Source organism: Opisthocomus hoazin, chromosome 1 (genome assembly GCF_030867145.1).
Source record: "Opisthocomus hoazin isolate bOpiHoa1 chromosome 1, bOpiHoa1.hap1, whole genome shotgun sequence".
In the NCBI taxonomy this organism is placed as follows: domain Eukaryota; kingdom Metazoa; phylum Chordata; class Aves; order Opisthocomiformes; family Opisthocomidae; genus Opisthocomus; species Opisthocomus hoazin.
The window spans coordinates 69,209,766-69,232,972 of record NC_134414.1 but is presented as its reverse complement, the minus strand read 5'-3'; the positions used below and the strand labels follow the sequence as shown (position 1 = coordinate 69,232,972).

At 39.2% G+C, this 23,207-nt stretch overlaps 1 protein-coding gene across 5 annotated transcripts in view; it reads right to left on the bottom strand.

Annotated features, from left to right (window-relative positions):
• Positions 1–23,207, bottom strand: part of MYO16 (myosin XVI) — a 411,384-nt gene that overhangs the window by 212,600 nt on the left and 175,577 nt on the right. For all 5 annotated transcript variants that reach the window (XM_075424696.1, XM_075424706.1, XM_075424665.1 and 2 more), the window contains 2 exons: positions 14,703–14,827; positions 10,912–11,037 (listed from right to left, as the gene is read on the bottom strand). In XM_075424696.1, coding sequence (XP_075280811.1) covers positions 10,912–11,037; positions 14,703–14,827 — 251 coding nt within the window. The remainder of the gene's footprint in view (positions 1–10,911; positions 11,038–14,702; positions 14,828–23,207) is intronic.

Sequence of the window (23,207 nt, the reverse complement as noted above, 5' to 3'; positions counted from 1 at the left end):
CCACAGTACTGCTCTAGACACAGGAAATGATGCCTAAAACTCATTACAGATTTCCATTCTTAGTACAATATACATGAGGAATATATTTTTTCTATCTGAGTGCAGAAAAAAGGGGACCATAACCACTGGTGGTCAGCAAAGTGGAACAGATTAGAAAAAGTAGGTTGTGAGAATGAGACTAGCAGCAGGACAGAAAGAGTGGAGTTAAAAATAGAACAGAGCATGGATAAAATGCTGGACTTTGGCACTAACAGCGTGAAATCAATGAATTGAAAAGGAAGAAGAGAGACGTGGCAAGGAGCCAGGATGCAGGTAGAGACAGACTAAGCAGAAAAAGAAAATGGAAGAAGAAAGTGACGTGGTGAGGTAAAAACACTGCGACTGAACATGAGAGATTGATACTATGAGCAAGTGGGAAAAAGGGGTAAGTGTAACAGAAAGGCAGGAAGGTTGGCATGAAGCCAAAGTAGAGAAAAGAGAAAGCTTGGATGAGAACCAGGCAGAGGAGGAGGGGCAGAAGCTGGCTGTGCAAGGATTGGGATAAGATGCGTGAGGAAAGGACGTGAAGCCAGGCAAATGAATGAAACAATAAGGCAACAGAATAAAGACAAGAATGGAACAGACTGGAGGCAATGGGACGAATAAGGTTACGTGTGGGAGGAACGAACTGTAAAGACTGTGTCTGTTCATACACAGAGCTTGGAACAGAACCCAGGTTCCCCAAGTGTCACCCCTACCTTTCTGCAGCCGGCTTGTTTAACTTGTATAGCCTAAGAGTATGCCTTTTAAACCTCTGCAGCTGGCTTGTTTAACCTATATAGCCTAAGAGTATGCCTTTTAAACCTCTGGAATAGTTCAAGTAAAGAAGCACAACCTTATAGTGTTATCAGCTATCTAAGCAAGTGACAAAGGTTACTCAAAAGTTTTTCTACTGCTGAAGTAAAGACTTCCACAGTCTTTACTTCAAGACTGATAACCTACATTTCTATTTTTCAATTCACCAGGAAATTAGACAGAGAAAAAAATAAAATAAATTGAGGAAAAATATTATGTTACCTTGTGATTAAAGATGCTTATAAGTTGATGTTCCTACAAGATACATATTAATACTAGAGAGAGGATCATAAATCTCGCACTTCTCAAAGTTTGTGCCTGAACACTCTTATTAGACATCTTTTTTATTTATGCCTCTCGTATATGAGAGAAAGTTACTATAGCTGGTACTTCAAAGAAAATGAAATTTATATCGATCACTGAGACCCTGCAATAACCAAACAAGCATATAATGTAGTCTGTGAACATCTCGGCTTTAAAAACATACCAGTAAATACTGAGAATTTTATAGTAATTTTGTAAATTGAGGTTGTCCCTAGTCTGTATATGACGCTCAAACTTGTAAATCTGTTTTCTTATCATTCCGTATTGTGTGAATCTAGCTTTTCTAGCCTTGATGTTCTGTACCCATAACTAGCATTTGAATCATTTATAGAAACCTTCTGAATATACTGAAAGTGAAAGAATGATATCACAGGCAGAAATCCCAAAGAGGTCTCTCTGCTTGAGGAAAATGAGTGTAATTTGATCTGAAGCGAAATGCTGCTCTTCTACCTGAGTACAATCACAGATGCCACAGATGAACAAAACGACTAAAGAAAAGAGGGTGAAATATGTCTGGATAAAACATTCTCTAGAGGATTTTCTGGCCATAAATGAAAGATTCCAACTGCTTGACAGGGAAAATATGTACTCTCTGAGTGACTATACTCTGTTCTTTTTGAAATACTGAACAAGCACCCCCTTATTAAGCTCTTCTAGTTGAAAACATTTGTGGAATGTGTTTGCAGAAGTCCAGCAACTGCATTCAAAGGAACTGCAATGGCCAAACTTGAACGAGATTAAATATAGTTTCCTACAGTGAGTTCAGATCTCCCATATACATTGAAGAATCTTCTAATGATGGATGTGGATTTTTTTCCTATTTCAAGGTCAGTATGCACTTAAAGAAAATAAAATGAAACTACAGTTCATAATTGACTGAAATGACTAATGTGTTTTGGTAACAACGAGAAAATTAGATCACATAGTAAGAAGGTGTGTTGTCTGGACTTCGGCAAGAAGCACAGAGTCCCTTCTATGATCTGAAAGGAATGCTGTGTTTGGATGAACTAACAAGACGGAGGAATATGATTCAGTCCAAGCAAACAAGCCAACCAAACGCATATTAAGGGAGAATATACTTACAGAACAGCAAATTCATACATAAATTTTGAAAGTGACACAGAATGTATGTAACATGCTAAGAAACATCAGGTAGACATCTGAGCTCTCTAAACAATTTTTATTTATTTGGGATATTTCCAATTTATTAATGGGAAGAAATCCTTGCTAGTGCAGGAGTTACTCTTGGAGAGGTAGTCAGCAGTTCAACAATTCTCTTATCCTTTTTTTTGACATCATGAAACTCTTCAATCTCAAAGCCAGAGGCTAAATCTGTCTCACTAAGTAAGAGAGTGCAATGGAGCAAGCTTAAGTATCCCTTATAATCCACACTGCTTAACTGTTAGCTCTGTCCCTGACTCTGTTTGGGACCACTCCAACCAGCTCTCTACAAACAAGACTAATCTCCTATAGAGGAAACTAGCTCTAAACAATATGAATGTGAGCCAGACTGTTGCCTGGCTTAATCGCTAGCCTTCTTTTATTTAGCAATTTAACAATTTAGACACAGACAGCATCCCTCTAGGATGAAATTTTGGGTGAGGTAGTGTTTAAGCTGCTGGGGAGTCAGCTCTGACCTGCATGCCTCCGATAGCTGGTTTGAAAGGTGACATTTCTGTGATAAACAACAAAGAAACAGCTTGTGCCTGGGAATTGTGCCAAAGTACCCAAGGCAAACGTCAGAGCTGCAGCCTATTCCCACCACAGGGAGGGCGAGTGTGTGTTCTCCTGATCACAGGAGCCTGGAAGACGTCCAGCGGGGACAGCACTACCAATGCCAGATTACTAGCTGCTCACAAAGTGATTGCTGTGCTAAATTCAAATTAGGAGGCCAGCCTGAGAAATACAAGTCGCCCTGAAGCAGTTGGTATCAGTGCCAGAATGAGTGGTGTGGCACCCAAGTGATGATGTGTGCCTGACTCTGGTGCGCACAGGCAGCAGCCACGTATACACCAGCACTCCTCATGCTGCGTGTGAATGAGACAAGGGACTTCAAACTGCCATCAATTACAGTATTAAGGGTGTGTATGTCCAAAAGGCTCTGTTAAAATTCACGTAGGCAACCCTGGCACACTCTAATTTCTTGAGGCTAGTTTTGCTGCCCTCATAATCTTCTGAAAAGGTTTTTGCGTGTCGCTGATGCAGATTTGCATGTGTGTTGAAAAGGTTATTATATGCCATCATATTATTAAGGTAAGCAACTCTGACCTTAATAGCTCAATAATATGCATTTTTGGTGTAATGTTGGAATCTCAGTGTGCATTAAAAATGAAAACTTGCTTTTAGCTCTAACAAATACAGGGAGGAAATTGACAACAGTCCTTGAAACTCAGAATAAGCTTGCTTAAAAATATGCCTATTTTTTAATGTTACTACCATTATTTTTTAATGTTTGCAGCTGGTAGCATTTCAGTTAATGGTCTGTTGCATTCATTGGTAACCTGATCTGTTCCTGCAAAGCACATCCTCATTTTACAAGCTGAGAGACTGACCCTCAGGCAGTAGCCTCAGCTGCCTTATTCTGTACTCAGTACCCATACCCTGTACACAACCCTCCAACACACTATAATATCCTCTACTCCTGTGCAAGATGTTCTACTCTGAATCTACACACTCTGACACTAATAGGACAATTAATTTATCATTCACCAATGCCCTTTTTCAATATTTGGACTAACACCGTTCTGGCAAATTTTAGATAGTAAAATTATCCATGAGACTGCTCTTCTTTACAAATATATGTAAAGACAGGTACAGATTTTTTTTTTTTTAAACAGCAGATAATACATATGGGCACTTAAAACTCTTAGTTATTCCCTGTTTGGAAACAACGCAACAACCTATTGCTATGTTTGACATTTGATAAGATCGGTATTTTAAGTATTTACTCTCTCTATAGGATTTGCTCAGTGCAGCTTTACGCTGCCTAAGAGTAAGGCATCAACTCCATGCCCCCTTCGTGATGACTGGGGAGACCCAGCACATCTAGTGGGCAACAGACCCACCATTTGGCCCATTTTCCCTGCACTCTGTTCTGGATTCCTCCTGTAAAATTTTAAAATGTCCAAGGCAGACCTCTTACACATGCCAGTTGCCCATGACCTCTACAGGAGGGTCAGACCTCTAAGTAATGATGCATCACATCTGTTTCAAATACACCTCCTAGATTAGTCCGAATTGCACTCTAGAGGTGACTCTTCACATTAAACAAGACAAAACTTTGACTTTGTACTTAAGTTGTAGCTGGCTAAATCTGGTTGAGAAGAATCCTGTCGTAAATAAAATTGGTTTTGCCATTATCAAGGTGTCTCTACAAGCCAAGTTTTGATTATAAGGCATGAGTGTGATGTCTTTCACATGCTTAGCTCACTCACTATAATGTACCTTTGCTTCAATAATTTCTCACATATTTTACTGTGAAAGTTGGAGCAATAATTTTTTCATAATCCACTTACATTGCATATTAATTTACAGCTTGAGATTTGTAAAAAGAAGCTTGTAGCACCTTTATTCTCTACAACTTTCCTCCTATACTAAGGCAAATAAAAGTTTCTCACTATAAATTTTAAACTTTGGTGGATTCTTTTTTTTTTTCCCTAGGTAAATTAGTACCATCTCTATTATTATTATTGTCTTACAAATAGCCAAAAATGTTTTTTTTTTCCTTTTGTACATTTAGCATTGATTTTCACTTTTGTATTTCATGCAGCTGCAAACATAAAACTGTATATGTACAGGGCTCAAGTCCTTCAACTGAGTCTGGATGTCACTCTAAAAAAATGTAAGAATTTCTTCATAAGAATATTACTACTCAAATTTTTTCATAAGATAATATGCAAATTGTATTTTTGTAAGGACTTTAACATAAAATAGTTCAAGAACTAAATTTGTTATTTGTATAATTACTCCAATTGCACTTTATTAAGGTAAGCAGCTTCTCCAGATAAAAATATATCTGAAATATTAAGCATTTTGTAGATGTTTCATAATCACAAAAAAACTATCAGTCCTTATGACTCAAGGAATATAATATTAATTGTATTGGGTGGGGATGGGGTTTGGCGGCAGGTCTTGCAGCAGCAGTGCTAGCGAACTACTAAATATCAGTAGTTTAGAACAGCTTTTTTTAAATCTCTGTGACCAGTCATTAAAGGATCATTGCTTATTAGACAAGCTACAAGACAAGAAGAGGTAATTTTTCTGTTCAAATACATTCCTGGAAGGAAAGGAAACCTCTCAACAATTGAAAAGAACAGTGAACTAAAACCAAATAGATTTTTTTGCCATTCACAGGGACCTCGAGCCACCCACAGGGACCTTGACAGGCTTGAGAGCTAGGCCTATTTGACCCTCATGAAGTTCAACAAGCCAAGTGCAAGGTCCTGCACACGGGTCTGGGCAATCCCAAGCACAAGTACAGGCAGGATTGAGAGCGGCCCTGCCGAGAAGGACTTGGGGGTGTTTGTTGACCAGAAGCTCCACATGACCCAGCAGTGTGCGTTTGCAGCTCAGAAGCCAACCGTATCCTGGGCTGCATCAAAAGAAGCGTTGCCAGCAGGTCGAGGGAGGTGATTCTGACCCTCTACTCTGCTCTGGTGAGACCCCACCTGGAGTACTGCGTTCAGCTCTGGAGCCCTCAGCACAAGAAAGACATGGACCTGGTGGAGCGGGTCCAGAGGAGGCCACAGAAATGATCCGAGGGCTGGAGCACTTCTGCTATGAGGAAAGGCCGAGAGAGTTGGGGCTGTTCAGCCTGGAGAAGAAAAGGCTCCAGAGAGACTTTATAGCAGCCTTCCAGTACCTGAAGGGGGCCTACAAGAGCACTGGAGAGGGACTTTTTACAAGGCCATTGTAGTAAGAGGACAAGAGGTAATGGCTTCAAGCAGAATGAGGATAGGTTTAGATTAGATATAAGGAAGAAAGGGTGGTGAGACACTGGAATAGGTTTCCCAGAGAAGTTACGGATGCCCCCTCCCTGGAAGTGTTCAAGGCAGGTTGGATGGAGCCCTGAGCAACATGGTCTAGTACAAGGTGTCCTTGCCCATGGCAGGTGGGTGGGAACTAGCTTTTCTATAAGGTCCATTCCAACCTAAACCACTGTATGATTCTATGAATGTATGATATTCTGCAGTCTTCTACTAGAACATAGAGGTTTATCACTGTAGTGAATTTTTCAAGTGAGACTTTTAAAAAAAACCTGCCACAAATATGTGTTACAGGAGGGTGAAACTGTAAGGGATAGAGTCCAGAATTTATAGTAATGACTTTCTCAGCAAACATTAATATTTTTGACTAAAAAAATAACTATTTCCTCATAAATATATTTTAATTTATAACATACTTGACTATGGTTATTCCCATTCTGCCATAATATTTTTTCCCAAAATAGTAACAATGATAGTATTTGTCTATAATTAATTACTCAAAATGGAATTGTGACTATGATATGCGCATGAATTCATACTAATGCTAAAAGATGTTTCAAAATTCTCATTATAAGAAAGGAAATTTTAAAAACAGCCCAATGGCTTAGCTACTGGATGGAGTATTTTCCCTGATACATAATAAATCCCTCTTACAAAGGTATATAAATTATTTACTCGTTTCTCAAAACCAGAATCCACATGAAAGGCATATTTATCTCCTGAATAAGCATGGCAAATTATCCATGATGATAATATATATCTCCAAATTGTGCTATTCATTAACACTACAAAGGGAAGGTATTTTGTTAATTTTAGTGAGGAAGAGTGCAACGTTATTTCCTTTGTCTTCCTCCACGTGTACCCACAATGCCTGTACAGTGACTAGCACAGCTGGTCCCTGGCTTCTCACTGAAAACTCCTGGAACAGTAAGAATCACTGCCATCGTCATCTGGGACATAAAGAGAGACACAGGTCAACAAAAGAGCCAGCAAAAAGGATCATCTCACATTCTAGCAATCTGAGCTCCTGGAACACTTCAAGAGGAAAGACATTTTTTCCATTAGTCACTTTCAATTACAAACTTTACATGTATGGACCGTTTCAAAAAGAAAAAAACTTCACGACAAAAAGGGTATTTCAAGTCATCCAGGGCTAATGTTGCAAACATAAACGTGCTACACATATATAATCAAAGAGAAGTTCATCCCCAGTCCTTTCCCCTTTCAAGTCCTTTTCAACAAAACCACTGTTTAGGCTTCATACTAGAAGAGACTTACAGCCTAACTACATTAATGTGATACAAAGCCTGAACTTGCAAGCCATCCTGAAACGTAAGAAATTGTAGCTCGAGTTAAAGACCTCATCATGCAACCACATTACTTCTGAATAAGAGTTTTCTTGCCCTGCTGAGGTCTGAACATGGGTAGAGTGAGTAGGTGCCTTCCTGCAGCATTGCATTAGGATCCAGAGGGATCAGTGAGGGCAGCAGAATTTGGGATGCAAAAAAGAAACCTACAGTACATGCAAAATGTCACTGATGACTCACTTGCTAACAAAACTTCAGTTCGGTATATTTTTGCAGAAAAATTTTCTCTGTAAATTTAACCTTCCAGAACCTGCCGAGGGTACACTTCAGGCCATACATATATAAGCCAATGACTTAATCTTTTATGAAAATATGCTGAGCTTTCATATTCTGTAAAAGAACAGACATAGGGAATCTCAATAGGAGAAATCTATATCCCAACAGACATAACTAGTCTCAAGCATATTTATTTTTACTATGATTTTTACTACATTTTTACTATCTTCTTGCTATAAAGTGTATTATCTATTTTCTGAAGTCCAAAAAGAGGTTGGAAGCCATTTATTCAGTGAAACGAGAACACATGCAATAAGGAAATACACATATGTCATTTTAATAAGCAACAGGACATGAATCAATACATAACATAAGTACCGAACTGTATCTTTAAATGGTTTTGCAAACCTAAAAATATATTGCATATGTAGCAGCTTTCTAAAGAAGTCAGTCTGACAGGTGAATTATAATCTATATGCATAACTACTTGAATTAGACCTACCTACCTATATACATGTCTTTTTTGCTTTTTATTAGACATTTTAGCATGCTCAGAATCTACTCTTTAAATCTTAACATGCAGATCACTAGCAGTGAAAGACTCAAAAACAAAAAGAAAAAAATGAAAACCCCACCAAAAAAGCAATCTTGGCTTTGTATTCAGATCACTAAGGGTGTGCTGGAGCTATACACAACCTATGGAAGATTGATAGAAGGGATCATAAGAAATGTGAAATTATAACAAAGTGGCTTTGGTGATATTTTCTAGCTGTTGTTAGTTTTTATTATTACAGTTTGCATTCTTGCATCTATAATGATCTAATGCTGTAACTGTGTACCAACCTCTGCTTCAAATATATGTAAGCTACCTATGAATGTAGTGGATGTATGCAGATATAAGTTATCACTTTAAGTCATTAGAACCATTGCACAACAAAATAATTAAAACCAAAGCAAGTTTTGGTCCTCAATGGATAACTGGGATAGCTGTAGGATAAGAGATGCCTAAATAATTCTACTGCAGACAGCTCGGCCTTGGGAGGGCAGATGCACCAAGCTACAGAGATGAAGAGGCACCATGAGGGCAACAAGATCAGAGCAAAACAACCTGGAAGGACATGGTATACGTAATCTTAGAACTGAGTTTGTGCAGAAACAAAGGTCAACCAGTAGACTCTGATGAGAGTACAAGCCTTCATCTGAAGACCCCCAATGACCACCTGGAGGTGCCAACAGACATGCATGAAAGACATTAATATATGGTAATTAGTTCTTGGAAAAGCCATGAATATGCTAAGCATTTCTCACAAATATAATGAATATGTATATTGTGATTGTATTTAACCTGGAATGAAAAGGGTGCTTGGTGCGCATGTTTGGAGGAGAGATCCGCTGTGTGCCCGGTGCCATAATAAAGGATACCTGCTTAACAGTACACATTGTACTGTTAGGTTATTACCGGATCTTCGAATCAATGGGCACCCCAGATGGGACCTACTCGTTTCGGCTGCAGGACCCGGTAAGAACAGGGCCCCCTTGGGTGCCCTCGGGAGCTTTTTCCCAGAGAGGGCTCCTCGCCTTATCTGGATCACCACGGGAACAGACAAGGACCATCTGTGAGTAAAGGTATTCTTTTACTACTACTAGGATTGATCAAACGTTAGGGATTCCCATAAATCATAATCCGACTACATGGGGAGAGTATACCGGGCTGCTGCTGCTCTCTCTCGCTCTTGTCACTTGCTTGCTCTCTCACTTGCTTATTTGGCTTCAGAATAAAGGAAACCAGATTGGAGAAAAGAAAAAGTCTGACTGATTTCTTCACCGCAAACTTTTTTTTCACCGCAAGGGTGTAGTAAAATGAGCTGCATCCCACCCCTTATATCTCAGCACTTTCATGTTTTATTTCACAGGTTTACTCACACGAGTATCAAAAAACAGCAGAGATACTAGAAATAGATATGACCAAAAATCCTAGTTCTCCTCAGTCATTGGCAGGACACTCAGCGGAAAGTACAGGATTGTCTCCAGTGAGATCAGAAACAGAAATAATATTATCTAACTATGGAGTTCATACTCCAGCAGAAGTCCATGATGATTTTTTTTTTTATATTTATTAGAAAATAAAAAAAGAAAACCAAACACAGTCCTGTTCAGGATCAACAACGTTTGGCCATTCTGAGTCCTCTTTAAAAGCATGGTTGACAGTGATAGAAATAGGCATTACAAGATGGCAAAGTACCAAAGAAACAGGGGAATAGCTCGACAGCTAGAATTCATAGCATTTTCTGACTAACTTGGTACACCTACATCCACAGCATCAGGACAGATATCCCTGCCATCATCAGAAATCTGAACAGAAGAAAGCAATTTGTATTCAGGGCAACACTGGGAAGCCCAGTCTTCTGTCCATGACAGAGGAAGTCCAGCCCCTCCTGGTGGAAGACAAAGAAAGGAAGGGAGGAATTTTCCAGGAGCTGCAGCAAAGAGAGGACAGGAGAAAGGGCAGAAGATGGGAGGCTGAGCTAGGATGCATCAGAGAGGTTTTTGCAAGGTAGCTGTGGGTAAGTGGTGATTTGTGAGCCATGAGGTGGGTCAGTCAGAGCTGTGGGGAGCTCTCCTGAAGTGGTCAGATGAAAACAATGGTACACTGAGCATGTCCTGGGAGAGTGAGGATGAAGCAAAGTGAAAAGGTGGGATGTTAAGAGGCACAAGTCATGTTTAGTCATGACCTCCACATCCCAAACCCAGGGCACCCTTCTACAGCTCAGTGACTGGAAAACTTTGAATGCGACTACTGTGTTAAGTGGATCCTGGATATTCATTCACAGAGATATACACAGCAAAACAGCTAGCTAAAAATAAGAGTTTGACATCAGAATATAAGAACATAACAGACAAAAGTGCTTTTTTTGGTTGCCTTCCAAATTTCAGCACGTATTTAATTTTGCTGGAGAAAGACTGCTGTTAAGGGTAGATCGATTTTAATGAGCCGTATTAGGTTGATAGCTCCACAATATTTATTGTCAAATGTTCTCTGTCATTTGAGATGCCTCCTATAGCACAGAAATATATAAGCTTTTCACATTAAAACCAGAATAGTCTCCGTGACTTAAAAGTATTTGCTATTGCGACAGAAGACTACCACAAAGAAAAGCGAAGCAGGTAGAAAACTCATGCTTTACCTGTCCATACTTTGCAGCTAAATGTAGGGGTGTCCAGTACTGATTATCCACTACATTGAGATCAGCCCCATGATCCAGTACCAGAGATGCAACATTCTTGTATCCATTAGCGCAGGCCACATGCAGCTGCAATATAAAAGTATCTTAATAGTTTAAAGAACTCACAAAAAACAGTGACGCACTCCTGCGTATCTTGGCTGCCCCACAGACCTAACTCGTTAAATCACGGTAACGACAAATACAAAATATAAATGTGGTAACAACAGACTACAAAGCCACTGCGGAATCTTTTTTAGCATTTATAAAGAAAACCTGCCAAAATAAGAATGTCAACTTATTGACGTACATTTAAACAATTCAGTCTCATTAGATACTTTTCACGCAATTTCAAGCAAACATCCTTTCAAAAAGATTCACAAACTTCATGAGTCCAGGTAGATTCATACATTTCAGCAGAGTGGGGCTTAGACCTAAATTTATTCTCTGGCAGTTCAAATAACCCAGATGTAAGCTGACTTTACTCCAAAATGAATTCATTAACACATAATCAAACCAACCACATCGAATTTGCAGCACAAAACCAGTCAAAAAACCTACTTTTTCTATTTTGAACCACAGAGATTTTATATCTTTTACTTGCATTGCTTCCATAGATAGTAAATTATTTTGACTGGCATTTGAATTAATAATTTTAGTTGATTGTATCTGTAAACTTCCTTTCAGAGTGGAACAGAGAAAGTGGGGAAAATGCAATAACGGAATGACAGAAACTCGGTCAGCAGGAACCTCAGGAGGTCACATAGCGCAGACTCCTGCTACAGCAGGGACAACCTCAGAGGTAGCTGGGTTTGCTCATGGCTTGCCATTCTGTGTAGCAAATACAATATGAGTGATAACGTACTGAAAACTGTAGCAGCAAGAAGGGGAATGAGGAAACTCAAAAATATCCTTGTTAATGGCTGATTTGAGAAACTGGACATTAACTTTTGCAGTGTATTATTATTTAAGGCTACATATATGTTCAGCATTTATAGCAGCAGTTAATTCCACTGTAAATGGTATTTATACAATGAGATTTTAAAAAGTACAGCTAGAGAGGCTTTTTTTAAAATTCAATTAATATAAATATCAAGTATGTAAAATAAATATGAAAGTAATATAAAAACAATATAATACCGAATGGGACTTGTCAAAAGAGAAAGAGACCAAGTGATCACCGAAAAAGACATAGTATGGCAATAGAAATTATTTACTCTGGTAATAGACAAGTGGAAGGGGAAAATGCGATAAAAAATCCTGTATCAAGGAGAAATTGTCATTTATGGGTTTTGGTGGAAATTCTTTCTTAAGTCTGGTGAACAACTCTGTTGAGGCACATACTTCACGCGACCAGATTGATCCCGGTTACAGTTTAATGGTGTTTATTTTCTCATTGTTCTCTGCCATGATTTCAAACACTCCCTCCACTTCTGGAAGCAAAGGGGACAAAATTCACACTTGGAAACTGGCACAATGTAATTTCTGGTTCAGCTGCACCTGCAGAGTGTGCATATAGTTTTCTTTATGAACATGCTTGATGCAGAGGGATGAAACACACTGCACCTCAACAAAAATCTTCCCCTGGAAAGGGGGCGGAATATTCCTGTCCTCAGGGCAGAACACCAATTCTGTATGCCATAAATGTTCTAATTTCAAATGTACAAAACCCTCGAAATTTTCCCATAATTTGACATAGCTTCAGCTTGTCTTCTGTTTTCACAGAAAAAATTATATTTTATATTCAGACATCAATTTGACAAGTGCTATTCTACAGTAGTTTAAAAGCTCACGGGACAAAGTAAATATTTTATGACTGAAATTTTTCAAATAAATTATTACAGGAGAATTTAGCAGAAAAATTAATTTTTCCATATAACGTTCTGTGTCTGCATCGCATGTGCACCTATGTATGTGCTATGAATCTACAACAATTTGTGCATTTATATATTTACGGCACCTTTTTTTTGCCTGATTCATCTTAACTCACACATGGACTTAGACATATTCTATTGAGAGGAAACAATTCTCATTCACTACTTAGAGCTGAGATATTTGTTGTCTTCTCTGCACAGCTAGATGTAGAGCAGCAAAAAACTGTGCCCAGAACCCTTTGATACACATATAGCTATCACAGACTGGCTGACTCCACACCCACAGACAGAGACAGAGCAGTTTAACAAATTCCGAATTTCCCACCAGTTTGTCAGACAAAAGTTTCACATAATAGAAATCTCAGACAAAAGCAAAATGACCCACTCTGTAGCTACTTGTTGCAAGACTATGAAAGAAGTTCAAAAAATCCAAGTTCCACACAAAAACTGTTCTTGCAAAAAATGTCCCCTTTGTCAACATCACATCAAGCAAACAACAAAAACCAAATTATCCACAATACTCTTCTCCTAGCATTTGCAGTACTGTTAAACACTTTTCAGACATGCATTTCAACTATTCCAGCTAACTAAAGACAGGGTTTTACACAGCAATAGTTAGATAAGTTCGTAACTCAGTTTAACTAAGCCAATTCAGACTAAAGTAGCAGTAAGAGCAAAGTACAACAGAAACAACATTGCATTTCACTGATTCAGCAGCTTATCTCAGGTGTATCAGAAAACTGGGAGCTAAACTAATGCTTTTATGAATTAAACTAAAGGTTGCATCATTTCTTCCCACCACTCCCCTGCTTCCCTCCTGTTTTTAACTACAGTTAACTGCCTTGGGGTGGTCACCACAAAAGTCATAGCTTTCTGTACAAACACAGCCAGCGGCTGGATTCAACAACCCCAGATACGAGGCTGCTCACTTTTTCAGTTACGATTTACACACTACACAGGTATTAAAGTATGGAATTAAATACTAATGATTCAGCATACTAATTCACTATCATGCAAAGTAATTCAGCATATATGCTGAAATAATAATAACAATAGTGATAATACTAATAATTTTTAGTAATATGTTCCTTTTAACTATTTTAGCACAGGATATGCAGAAAAACACAACAGAATTTTTAAAAATTATTCAATATCTTAATGCTGCTGATGACCATTTACTCACTGGTAATGTTGTTGAAGATTTTATATGCAAAAAACATTCCACAGACACGCTATCTAGGGAAAAATACAGTAATTTCAAAACTATTTTATTACTTTAATTTTAAAATGATTTGACAGCTGAATAAGTAGCGTTCCTGACAAAACAAAGGGATAGAAGATCTATCAGCAGAAAAAAGTAAAATGAGACTCAGTGACTACAAATAACTTGCAAATTTGGAAGAACAAATACTTATCCCATGATAAGGTGGACACTCCATTACACTGAATCAAGATGGCATAGCTTCATAAAAGCCTTTTAGCCTGGCTCAGCCAGAAAATATGAGCCTAAAACATGAACCACTGAGTGAAGTTTCAGGCCCTCTCTTACACAGAATGTCAGAGACCACAAGTATCTGCTGCGGTTCCAGACTACAGTGCCAATAATTTTTTCTTTTTTTTTTGCTATAAATTTTTGTGTTGCATATTCAGTGTCTAAGAGTAATAAAGTTGCTATTAATGCACAGGTGTTGCACTAGCCTATTTTAAAATTTGTACTATGCATGACACTGACATATACCTATTTTCAAAAGGCCAGATGAGAACTAAAGTCTTGCATTACCTCATTCTGCTTCTTAGAGAACTGCCATGCAAACATGCTCTCCAGTACACAGCTGCAGTACATGCATACTCACAGGGTGATGATTACATATTCCCACTCACCAGGGTAACTCCTTCCTCATTCTTTTGATTCACGCTTCCTCCACTTGATATGAGCTGTCGGACATCTGTAAGCATTGTCATAGATCTCTGTATCTTCATTTGGCGCAATGAATTCAGCTCTACACCTGAAATAAAGAAAACGTTAAAACCTTCTGCTGTTGCATTCATCAAAAAAGAACAGATAAATGATTTTGTGTTCTGGGTTTGTAAAAGCTTAACCAACATTTAATTAGACTTCAGTGTATATTTATAGAACATGTTTACTTCCTTCTATTTACCAACAAGTTTATTCATGTCTTTATTTATCAGTCACTACATGGATGATTTAATGTCAGTCAGCAACATCAAATAAATGGGCCTGATCCCCTACTGACTGGCAGGAGCAGTAGTAGGTAAAGCAGTTTTAATGTCATTAAATCCACTGGGATTGTGAAAAAAGCTGTCAATGGGAAAAGAATTAAACACTTCCAGAAAGCCACCCAAGTCTTTGGATCTTACTTAACAAAAATTAGTTTTGGCTGCATTCTTTCAGCCTTGCGTATACATCACAGTGCCCAGACCAGTCCCTCAAATCTGTCAGATCAACTGCCTGAGAGATTGTGAAGTGAAGCAAACAACATTAAAACTTCACACTTTTTTTTTATCTGCCTGGGTTATTTTTAGCTGGGATGAGTTCTTCAGCTGAGCCTAGACAATTGCAAGGCCCTATAAACGACCAGAAAATGTGGTATGGAGGCAGGAACAAATGGGAGGGGATGAAAGGAATGAAGGGCACAGGATTGCTTGTGTCAGCACTGCTACTGAAAGGAACAGTTGTCAAAGTACAGCTTTAAAAGGAAGCTAAGCAAGGCAGTCTATAACCAAAAGAAAGCATGCACTCCAGTCTGAAGAGATTTAAAATTAGAAACAGAGGGTACAAATAAATTGCTAAGTGGTTAAATTAGCAACAGGCTGTGGGTTGATTGGAATATCTAACCAAAATTTAGGGCTTGATTCATCTGCTCCTAGCTTCACGTGGTCACTTACATCCATATACAGAAAATGTAATTTCAGCACAAAAATCCTTCCTCTTTGCCCTGGCCATGACATAACAAAAAAACATATGAATAAATAATTTGTTGTTCTCTTCCACATTTGTCAGTGAGCTGAAAAGTGAAAAATAATAAATGCATTTAATTAATATGTATTTAACTTAAATGTTTTTGCTTGAAGAATTCATTTTATATTTTATCTTCAACAATTCTTGCAGTTTTTTACATTACTAAAACAATTGAAGCATGTATTTTAAGTCTCTTAGTTCTAATCTACCCTCGAACTTGTGTAACTGGATGTACCATAGGTAGTTCAGCAAATAATCTAATTCATTTTCTTTCTCTAACATGCTACTCTACACACTACTTTATGTTCCGAATTTTGTTTGCCTGTAGCACTTCTAAGAGTTTCAGCTCTGAGGTGAAACATTCAGCATGTGAACACTGTCTTGCCGGTCACATTTACTTATTCTTATATTTTCACACCTGTTACCTAAATGATGCTAAATATCACCAAATGTACAACACAAATATAAACTTAAGCTGGAGAAAATGAGATGTTTTTTGTATCTGGACTAAAACCTGTGATCTTTCACGTAAAAGAAATACAGACAAACACATATATGTATATGATATTGATAGCTTAATGTAGATAACCACCCAAAAGCAGAATGTACTAACATCCTATTGCTTGCCAGTTGCTAGACTGAAATACAATGCAGATTTCATAGGAAGTTCTGAGTATTGCCTAACAATCAATGTATTCAATTTGTCAGAACTGAAGTTTTTATGCCTCCATCACATTTCACAGTAATGATTTAAAACTACCTGATGCCATTTACAGATTACTGATGCCACATGGCATTAAATCTCTTTTTATCTTTCTGTTTTTGCGTATTTCCTGCTTTTTGCAACAGTAAATTGATAGTTTCACATCCTTGTCCCAGTGACAGAACTCTCAGACACATAAATTTAAATTTCCAAAACACTATGTGGTGTGAAGGGCTATATACACCAAAAATTAGCTATCATTTGCAGCACTGACTTCACTTTTTAAACACATAACATAGGCTAAGCAGCTGAAATGGAACTTGACAGGTCATGATAAAGCTCTTTCTAATGTTGTCAGGTAAGAAAGATTAAAGTTTAAAAACATACGTATCATTTTATACCAGATGAAGTCAGCCATTTTTAAGTACTACTGACAGGACTTAACATCAGTTTTTTCTTCCTCTTGATGTCTCCAGTAAACAATTAGAGTAAGTTATGTTTTTCAAGGAGAGAGGCAGCAGGTGAAAATTAATATATTACCTCTTTTGTGTGTGAATAATACCCCAAACACCCAAAAAATGAAACTAAGTTCACAATCCACAAATTCGAAGTACCAGTTTCTGACTTTGCCCAGGAAGAAAAGAAAAAAAAAGACTGAAACACTGTTGTTTCATTCATCATGTTTCAAGTAAACCACAGTAATGGCTACAGCTTGAGGGAAGAGGCCAGATAGGTCCACTCAGCCTTTTCTAGCAATTTACTACTGACTTATGCCCAGCATGGTCAGATAATTAACTTATCAGTATATTCTTATACTAGCAGCATAATATTGATCCTTACACCTTGTAAATTGTACGTTATAGAACCTTGGTGCATCCTGTCTGGGCCACAAAAAATCTGGCTCTTGAAAGATTAACTTTGCTAATGCTGAAGGAGAAACAAGAAAAGAGTTCAGTTGCCTCAATTGCTATATACGTTCTAGCACAAGGAAATGCATAAACAATGCTACACAGCAACCAAAGGCACAGCCTATGTGAATCTCAGAATTGCTTTACTGGCTTCAATCTAGTAGTTATATAAAGGAATGATATACATGTCATTAAACAAACAGCAGAAAACAGCCTGGCAAGTGAGCTACTGCAGTGGCATGGTTCCACAGGCTTCATTTTTTCAATAACCAAAGGAGTTTTGAAAATGCTACAGAAACTACAGAGCTTCCATTCCTGTCTTTACAGAAAATAGAAAGAAAACATGAAAAAATAATCTAATTTGCAATCTTAGAATTGCAGAGTTTTGAATTCCAAGAACTTGGGAACTGTTAGGCTTCAGAGTGAAGGCTTCTCCATCGGGGAGCTCAGAAGCAGATTTACCAAGCATGCATATGTATCATTCTCTGAGACTCAAACAAGGAGACCTGGTCAATAACTGCCTTCCTTAAATCAAGTTTGTAAGTCTGGAGAGTCTGCTCTCCCTTCCCAGGCAGTGGCGCTTCTCATGAGTTTAGATGGAGCAACAAAACGTTTCTCATACAGTAAGTAACTCTTGCTGCCTGAATCAAAGAATGACCTTCACGTTGCTTTTCAAAGGGGAAATGTGGCTTAGATATTCAGCTGAAATGGGACGACAGCCAGCATGAATAAATAGAGGAAGAAAACCCAATTGGCATGTACTATGGGAATGGATTCACATTTAAAAAAATGGAAAGTCAGAAAGGCATAGGATGGAAAATATGCTTGAAATACCCTGTAAAATCAGAACAAGAGCTACATGTTCAAAGTTCTGCCGGAGATGAGATGGAGTAGGAACAGTTAAAACAGTAGTGACCCTGCAGGGTGCAGCATTTGGTGATGACTATCAGTGCTGATGACAGGCAGGAGCATAACCTAAAAGCTACAAAATGTATTACTTCTCACTGTTTAAATAAACCACCTGACAAGGCCATTTCATGTGCTTTGGCTGTCTCACCCTCTCTAGCATACGGTTATAGAACTGACGACACAAAGGAATGTAAAAACCTCAGACAAAAAGAGGGAAAGTAACTTTCAAAAAGCTGCAGAGGGAAGGAAATACATGGCAAACAGAGCTGAAAATTGCTATAAAAAATATTTCTTCAGAAATGTCCAGCACTAGGAAGTCTCTCCATCTGCGAGGGGAACTCTCGTTCCTCTGACCAGTACAAAGCAAAACACTCCAGAGCTCTTTGGGAAATACCCGTTACACACACCCAGCAGCTACTCTTACTGTAACTTGCACGTCTCATGCTCCAACAGGCTTAACAGTCTTTAGGAGAGGTCAGTATCATCTTGCAAACACAAATGTACGCTAAAAACTTGCAACTGCTTTGAGAAGCCAACCTCTCCTCTCCTCTTACTTCAGTCTTCTCTCACCCTGTCTATATCTGCCCTTCCTGCACAGAGCTGTAAACACAGCAAGGCTCATTACACCCCAAGTGTGGTGAGCCCGTCTGTACTCTTCGGTAATTCTGGGGATACCATGGTTTAGAATTTTTATATTTCTCCTGTACAGATAGACATGTTCACAAACAATAGATGAAAAAAAAAGTCATGGTATCATTCTTTGAATATTATTTTTCATTCATGAAAATATTCAGGTGGAGCTGTTACACTATCCAGATTTATTTGCTTAAACTTCTAGAAGGACTTTTCTGGGTGAAAAGAGTGGGCCTGTGGGCACACTCCAGACACTCACATTTTTTTTTTTTTAACTTGCTAAGTGTTATAGTTTTAGGAATTCTACAAAAAATGATAATTTATTTCTGATGGTAACAGAATTAGATTATTCATTGGTAAGTTGTTTGAAAGGATACTAAAAGGGCATCCCCAGTTTCTGATGTTCTTCACAATTGTTTTTCAAATCTTTGCAAAGCTTATTAGCAAAGGAGATGCCTGTTTTCCTTCTAGCGTCAGTTAGAAAGTAGATCATAAACTACTGGATATAACTTAAACTGTTAATTCAAGTGCCAACAATCTGCACAGTGAGTTTAGAGGTTTTCCCTTTGATAGAAATATATGGGTAACAAAATGTTTCCATATGATGGAGTTTTTTCTTTAATTCACTTTTAAATGCCCACACATTTGCACGCTGGACATACACAAATACTAAGAGCACTCAAAGACTTCAAAGTCAGTTACCCAAGAGTTAGAACATATAAAAATTAAGATAGTTTATTCAAGCTTACGTTAGAAAACACAAAGGCCAAAAGAAGACAGATAAGCACTCTTAACTATGATATTTTCATGTACCACATTTTCTGTGTGCTTCATTTTTAGGGCATGAAGGAACCTACTGAAACAGCTCATTTGGTCCCCTGTTCTCACCAATAACACCTATCAATTAACCAAGCACTCAGCAGAAAAGAGACAGAATTTTTGTGTGTGTTAATCTTATGGGTAGGTGGTTCCCAATCAGCAAGATTCAAGAGTGAAAAAGCTTTACACCACCCTGAAGTTGTTTGGTTTTGGTTGCCGGTTTTTCTGTCAACCTACCCCATCAATATTATTAATAGAAAATTTATAAGGAGAAACCACGATCACATTGCATATGGTTCTAAAATAGAAAGTATATCAGGGGATTTAGTTTTAGCTAAAGTTTGCTGACCTTTCGTGCTAACATTCTGTATATGTTGACATTTTAGTCGGTTCTTATTGTAGTATGTTAGCAATAATTCCTTAATGCCTGTGAAAAGCTCTTCGTAGTTTTAAATATGGAAGTCTAGAGGAGTACTTTTCTGAAATTATATTATTCTGTATCAATTGCTTTTCTTGAGTGCACTGAAGAAACAGTGTACGATTTTTTTTCCCTCTTGTTGGGTTACTAGATCTTTTTAAGAGTTTCTGTAGCACAACCTCAATGTTAGAACATTTTGTGTATGTATTCTGAAAACTTTCTTTAATTAACAAGAACAAAAACTTATGAAAAATGCACATAACTGGGATTTTCATTTTGATCTTATTCTCACTAGAAGTGCCAGACTGTTGAGGAACACATAACCAGATGTATTGTCCAGGTGTTGGCACTTGTGGGGCTGGTGGGGTGGCTTCTGTGGGAAAAGGTCAAGGCTGTCCCACACGGACCACAGACATTTCTAGTCAGCTCCAGCAGACCCACCACAGGACACAGCCGAACCTGTCAGCCAAGTGTGGCACCTCTGTGAAAATGTATTTAAGGAAAGGCAGAAAACAGTGGGCAGAGAGACAATGAGGGAACAAAAAGAGAGAGATACAGCTGAGGGAACACCAAGATCAGAGAAGAAGGAGAAGAAGGAGGTTGTCCAGGTGCTGGAGCAGAGATTCCCTGCCACCCATGGAGGACTCGCAGCGAAGCAGATCGACATTCCTGAAGGAACCGCATACCTGTGAAAAACCCACGCTGGAGCAGAGGAAAGCTGTGAAGAGGAAGAAGCGGCAGATAGAAACTGTTATGTACTGACTGTAGCTCCCCCACACCCTTGTACCGCTTGCAGGGATAGAGGAGTCTGGAGTGAAGTCAAGCCTGGGAAAGGGGGAGGAAGGGTGTTGTTTGAATGTTTGTCTTTCTGTTTCTTACTACTTGAACCTATTCCAATTGGTAAGTTTCCCCAAGCTGAGCCTGTTTTGCCTGTGACAGTAACTGGTAAGCAATCTCCCTGTCTTTATCTCAACCTAAGAGCTTTCTGACACTATTTTCTCCTTCTGTCCTGCTCAGGAGGGGGAGTGAGCGAGCAGCTGGGTAGGAGTTAGGCTTTTAGCCAAAACTAACCCACCACACCAGTTTATATGAATAACTTCAAATTACTTTAAATTTTAAACCAAAATATTTTTTTGATATATCTTCCACCTTCCAGCAGTCCGGTGAAGTTCCCAGTGACTGGAAAAGGGAAAACATAATCCCCATTATAAACAAGGGTAAAAAGTAAGACCTGAGGAACGACAGGCCAGTCAGTCTCATCTCTGTGCCTGGCAAGATCATGGAGCAGATCCTCCTGGAAACTATGCGAAAGCACATGGAAAATAAGGAGTTGATTGATGACAGCTAACATGGCTTCACTAAGGGCAAATTGTGCCTGAAAAATGTGGTGGCCTTCTACACTGGGGTTACAGAGCCAGAGGATAAGGGAAGAGCAACTGATGGCATCTACCTGGATTTGTCCAAACCATTTGACACTGACCCGCGTGACATCTTTCTCTCTAAGTTGAAGAGACATGGATTGGATGGATGGACCACTCAGTGGATAAGGAATTGGCTGGATGGTTGCACTCAAAAGAGTTGCCATCAATGGCTTGATGTCCAAGTGGAGGCCAGTGACAAATGGTGTTTCCCAGAGGTCAGTACTGAGTTCAGTGCTGTTTAACTTCTTTGTTGACAACGTGGGCAGTGGGATTGAGTGCACTGTCAGCAAGTTTGCCAATGACACCAAGCTGTGTGGTGCAGTCGACTTGCTGGAGGCAAGGGATGCCATCCAGAGGAACCTTGACAGGCTTGAGAGGTGGGCCTGTCTGACCCTCATGAAGTTCAAGGCCAAATGCAAGGTCCTGCACACGGGTCGGGGAAATCTGAAGCACAAATACTTGTGGTGAGATCTTGGGGGTGAGATCAATAGCCCAGCTCAAGTGCATCTGCACCAATGCACGTGGCATGGGCAATAAACAGGAGGAGCTGGAAGCCATTGTTTAGCAGGACAGCTGTGACTTGGTCACCATCACAGAAACATGGTGGAATGACGCTCATGACTGGAGTGCTGCAATGGATGGCTATAAGCTCTTCAGAAAGGATAGGTAAGGAAAGAGAGGTGGTGGGGTGTCTCTCTATGTTAGGGACTGCTTCGACTGTATAGAGCTCGACGACTGTGATGACAAGGTCGAATGCTTATGGGTAAAGATGAGGGGGAAAGCCAACAAAGCAGACATCCTGCTGGGCGTCTGTTATAGACCACCCAACCAGGATGAAGAGGTAGATGAAATTTTCTACAAGAGGCTGGCAAAAGCCTCACAATCGCTAGCCCTTGTTCTCGTGAGGGACTTTAACTTACCAGACATCTGCTGGAAATACAACACAGCAGAGAGGAACCAGTCTAGGAGGTTCCTGGAGTGTGTGGAAGATAACTTCCTGATGCAGCTGGTAAGTGAGCCGACCAGGGGAGGTGACTCACTAGACCTGCTGTTTACTAACATAGAAGGACTGGTGGGAGATGTGGTGGTCAGAGGCCGTCTTAGGCTTAACAACCATGAAATGATGGAGTTCTCAGGTCATGGAGAAGTAAAGAGGGTGGTCAGCAAAACCATCACCATGGACTTCCAGAGGGCAGACTCTGGCCTGTTCAGGACACTGGTTGAGAGGGTCCCCTGGGAGAGAGTCCTGAAGGGCAAAGGGGTTCAGGAAGTCCGGACATTCTTCAAGGAGGAAGTCTGAAAGGCACAGGAGCAGGCTGTCTGTATGTACTGCAAGATGAACTGTCGGGGAAAATGACCAGCCTGGCTGAACAGGGAGCTCTTGCTGGGACTCAGGAAAAAAAGGAGAGCTTACCACCTACGGCAGAAAGGGCAGGTGACTCAAGAGCAGTACAGGGGTCTTGTTACATCGTGCAGAGAGGAAATTAGAAAGGCAAAAGCCCAGCTAGAACTCAGGCTGGCCACTGTTGTAAGGGATAACAAAAAATGTTTTTACAAATCTATTAACAACAAAAAGAGGGCCAAGGAGAATCTCC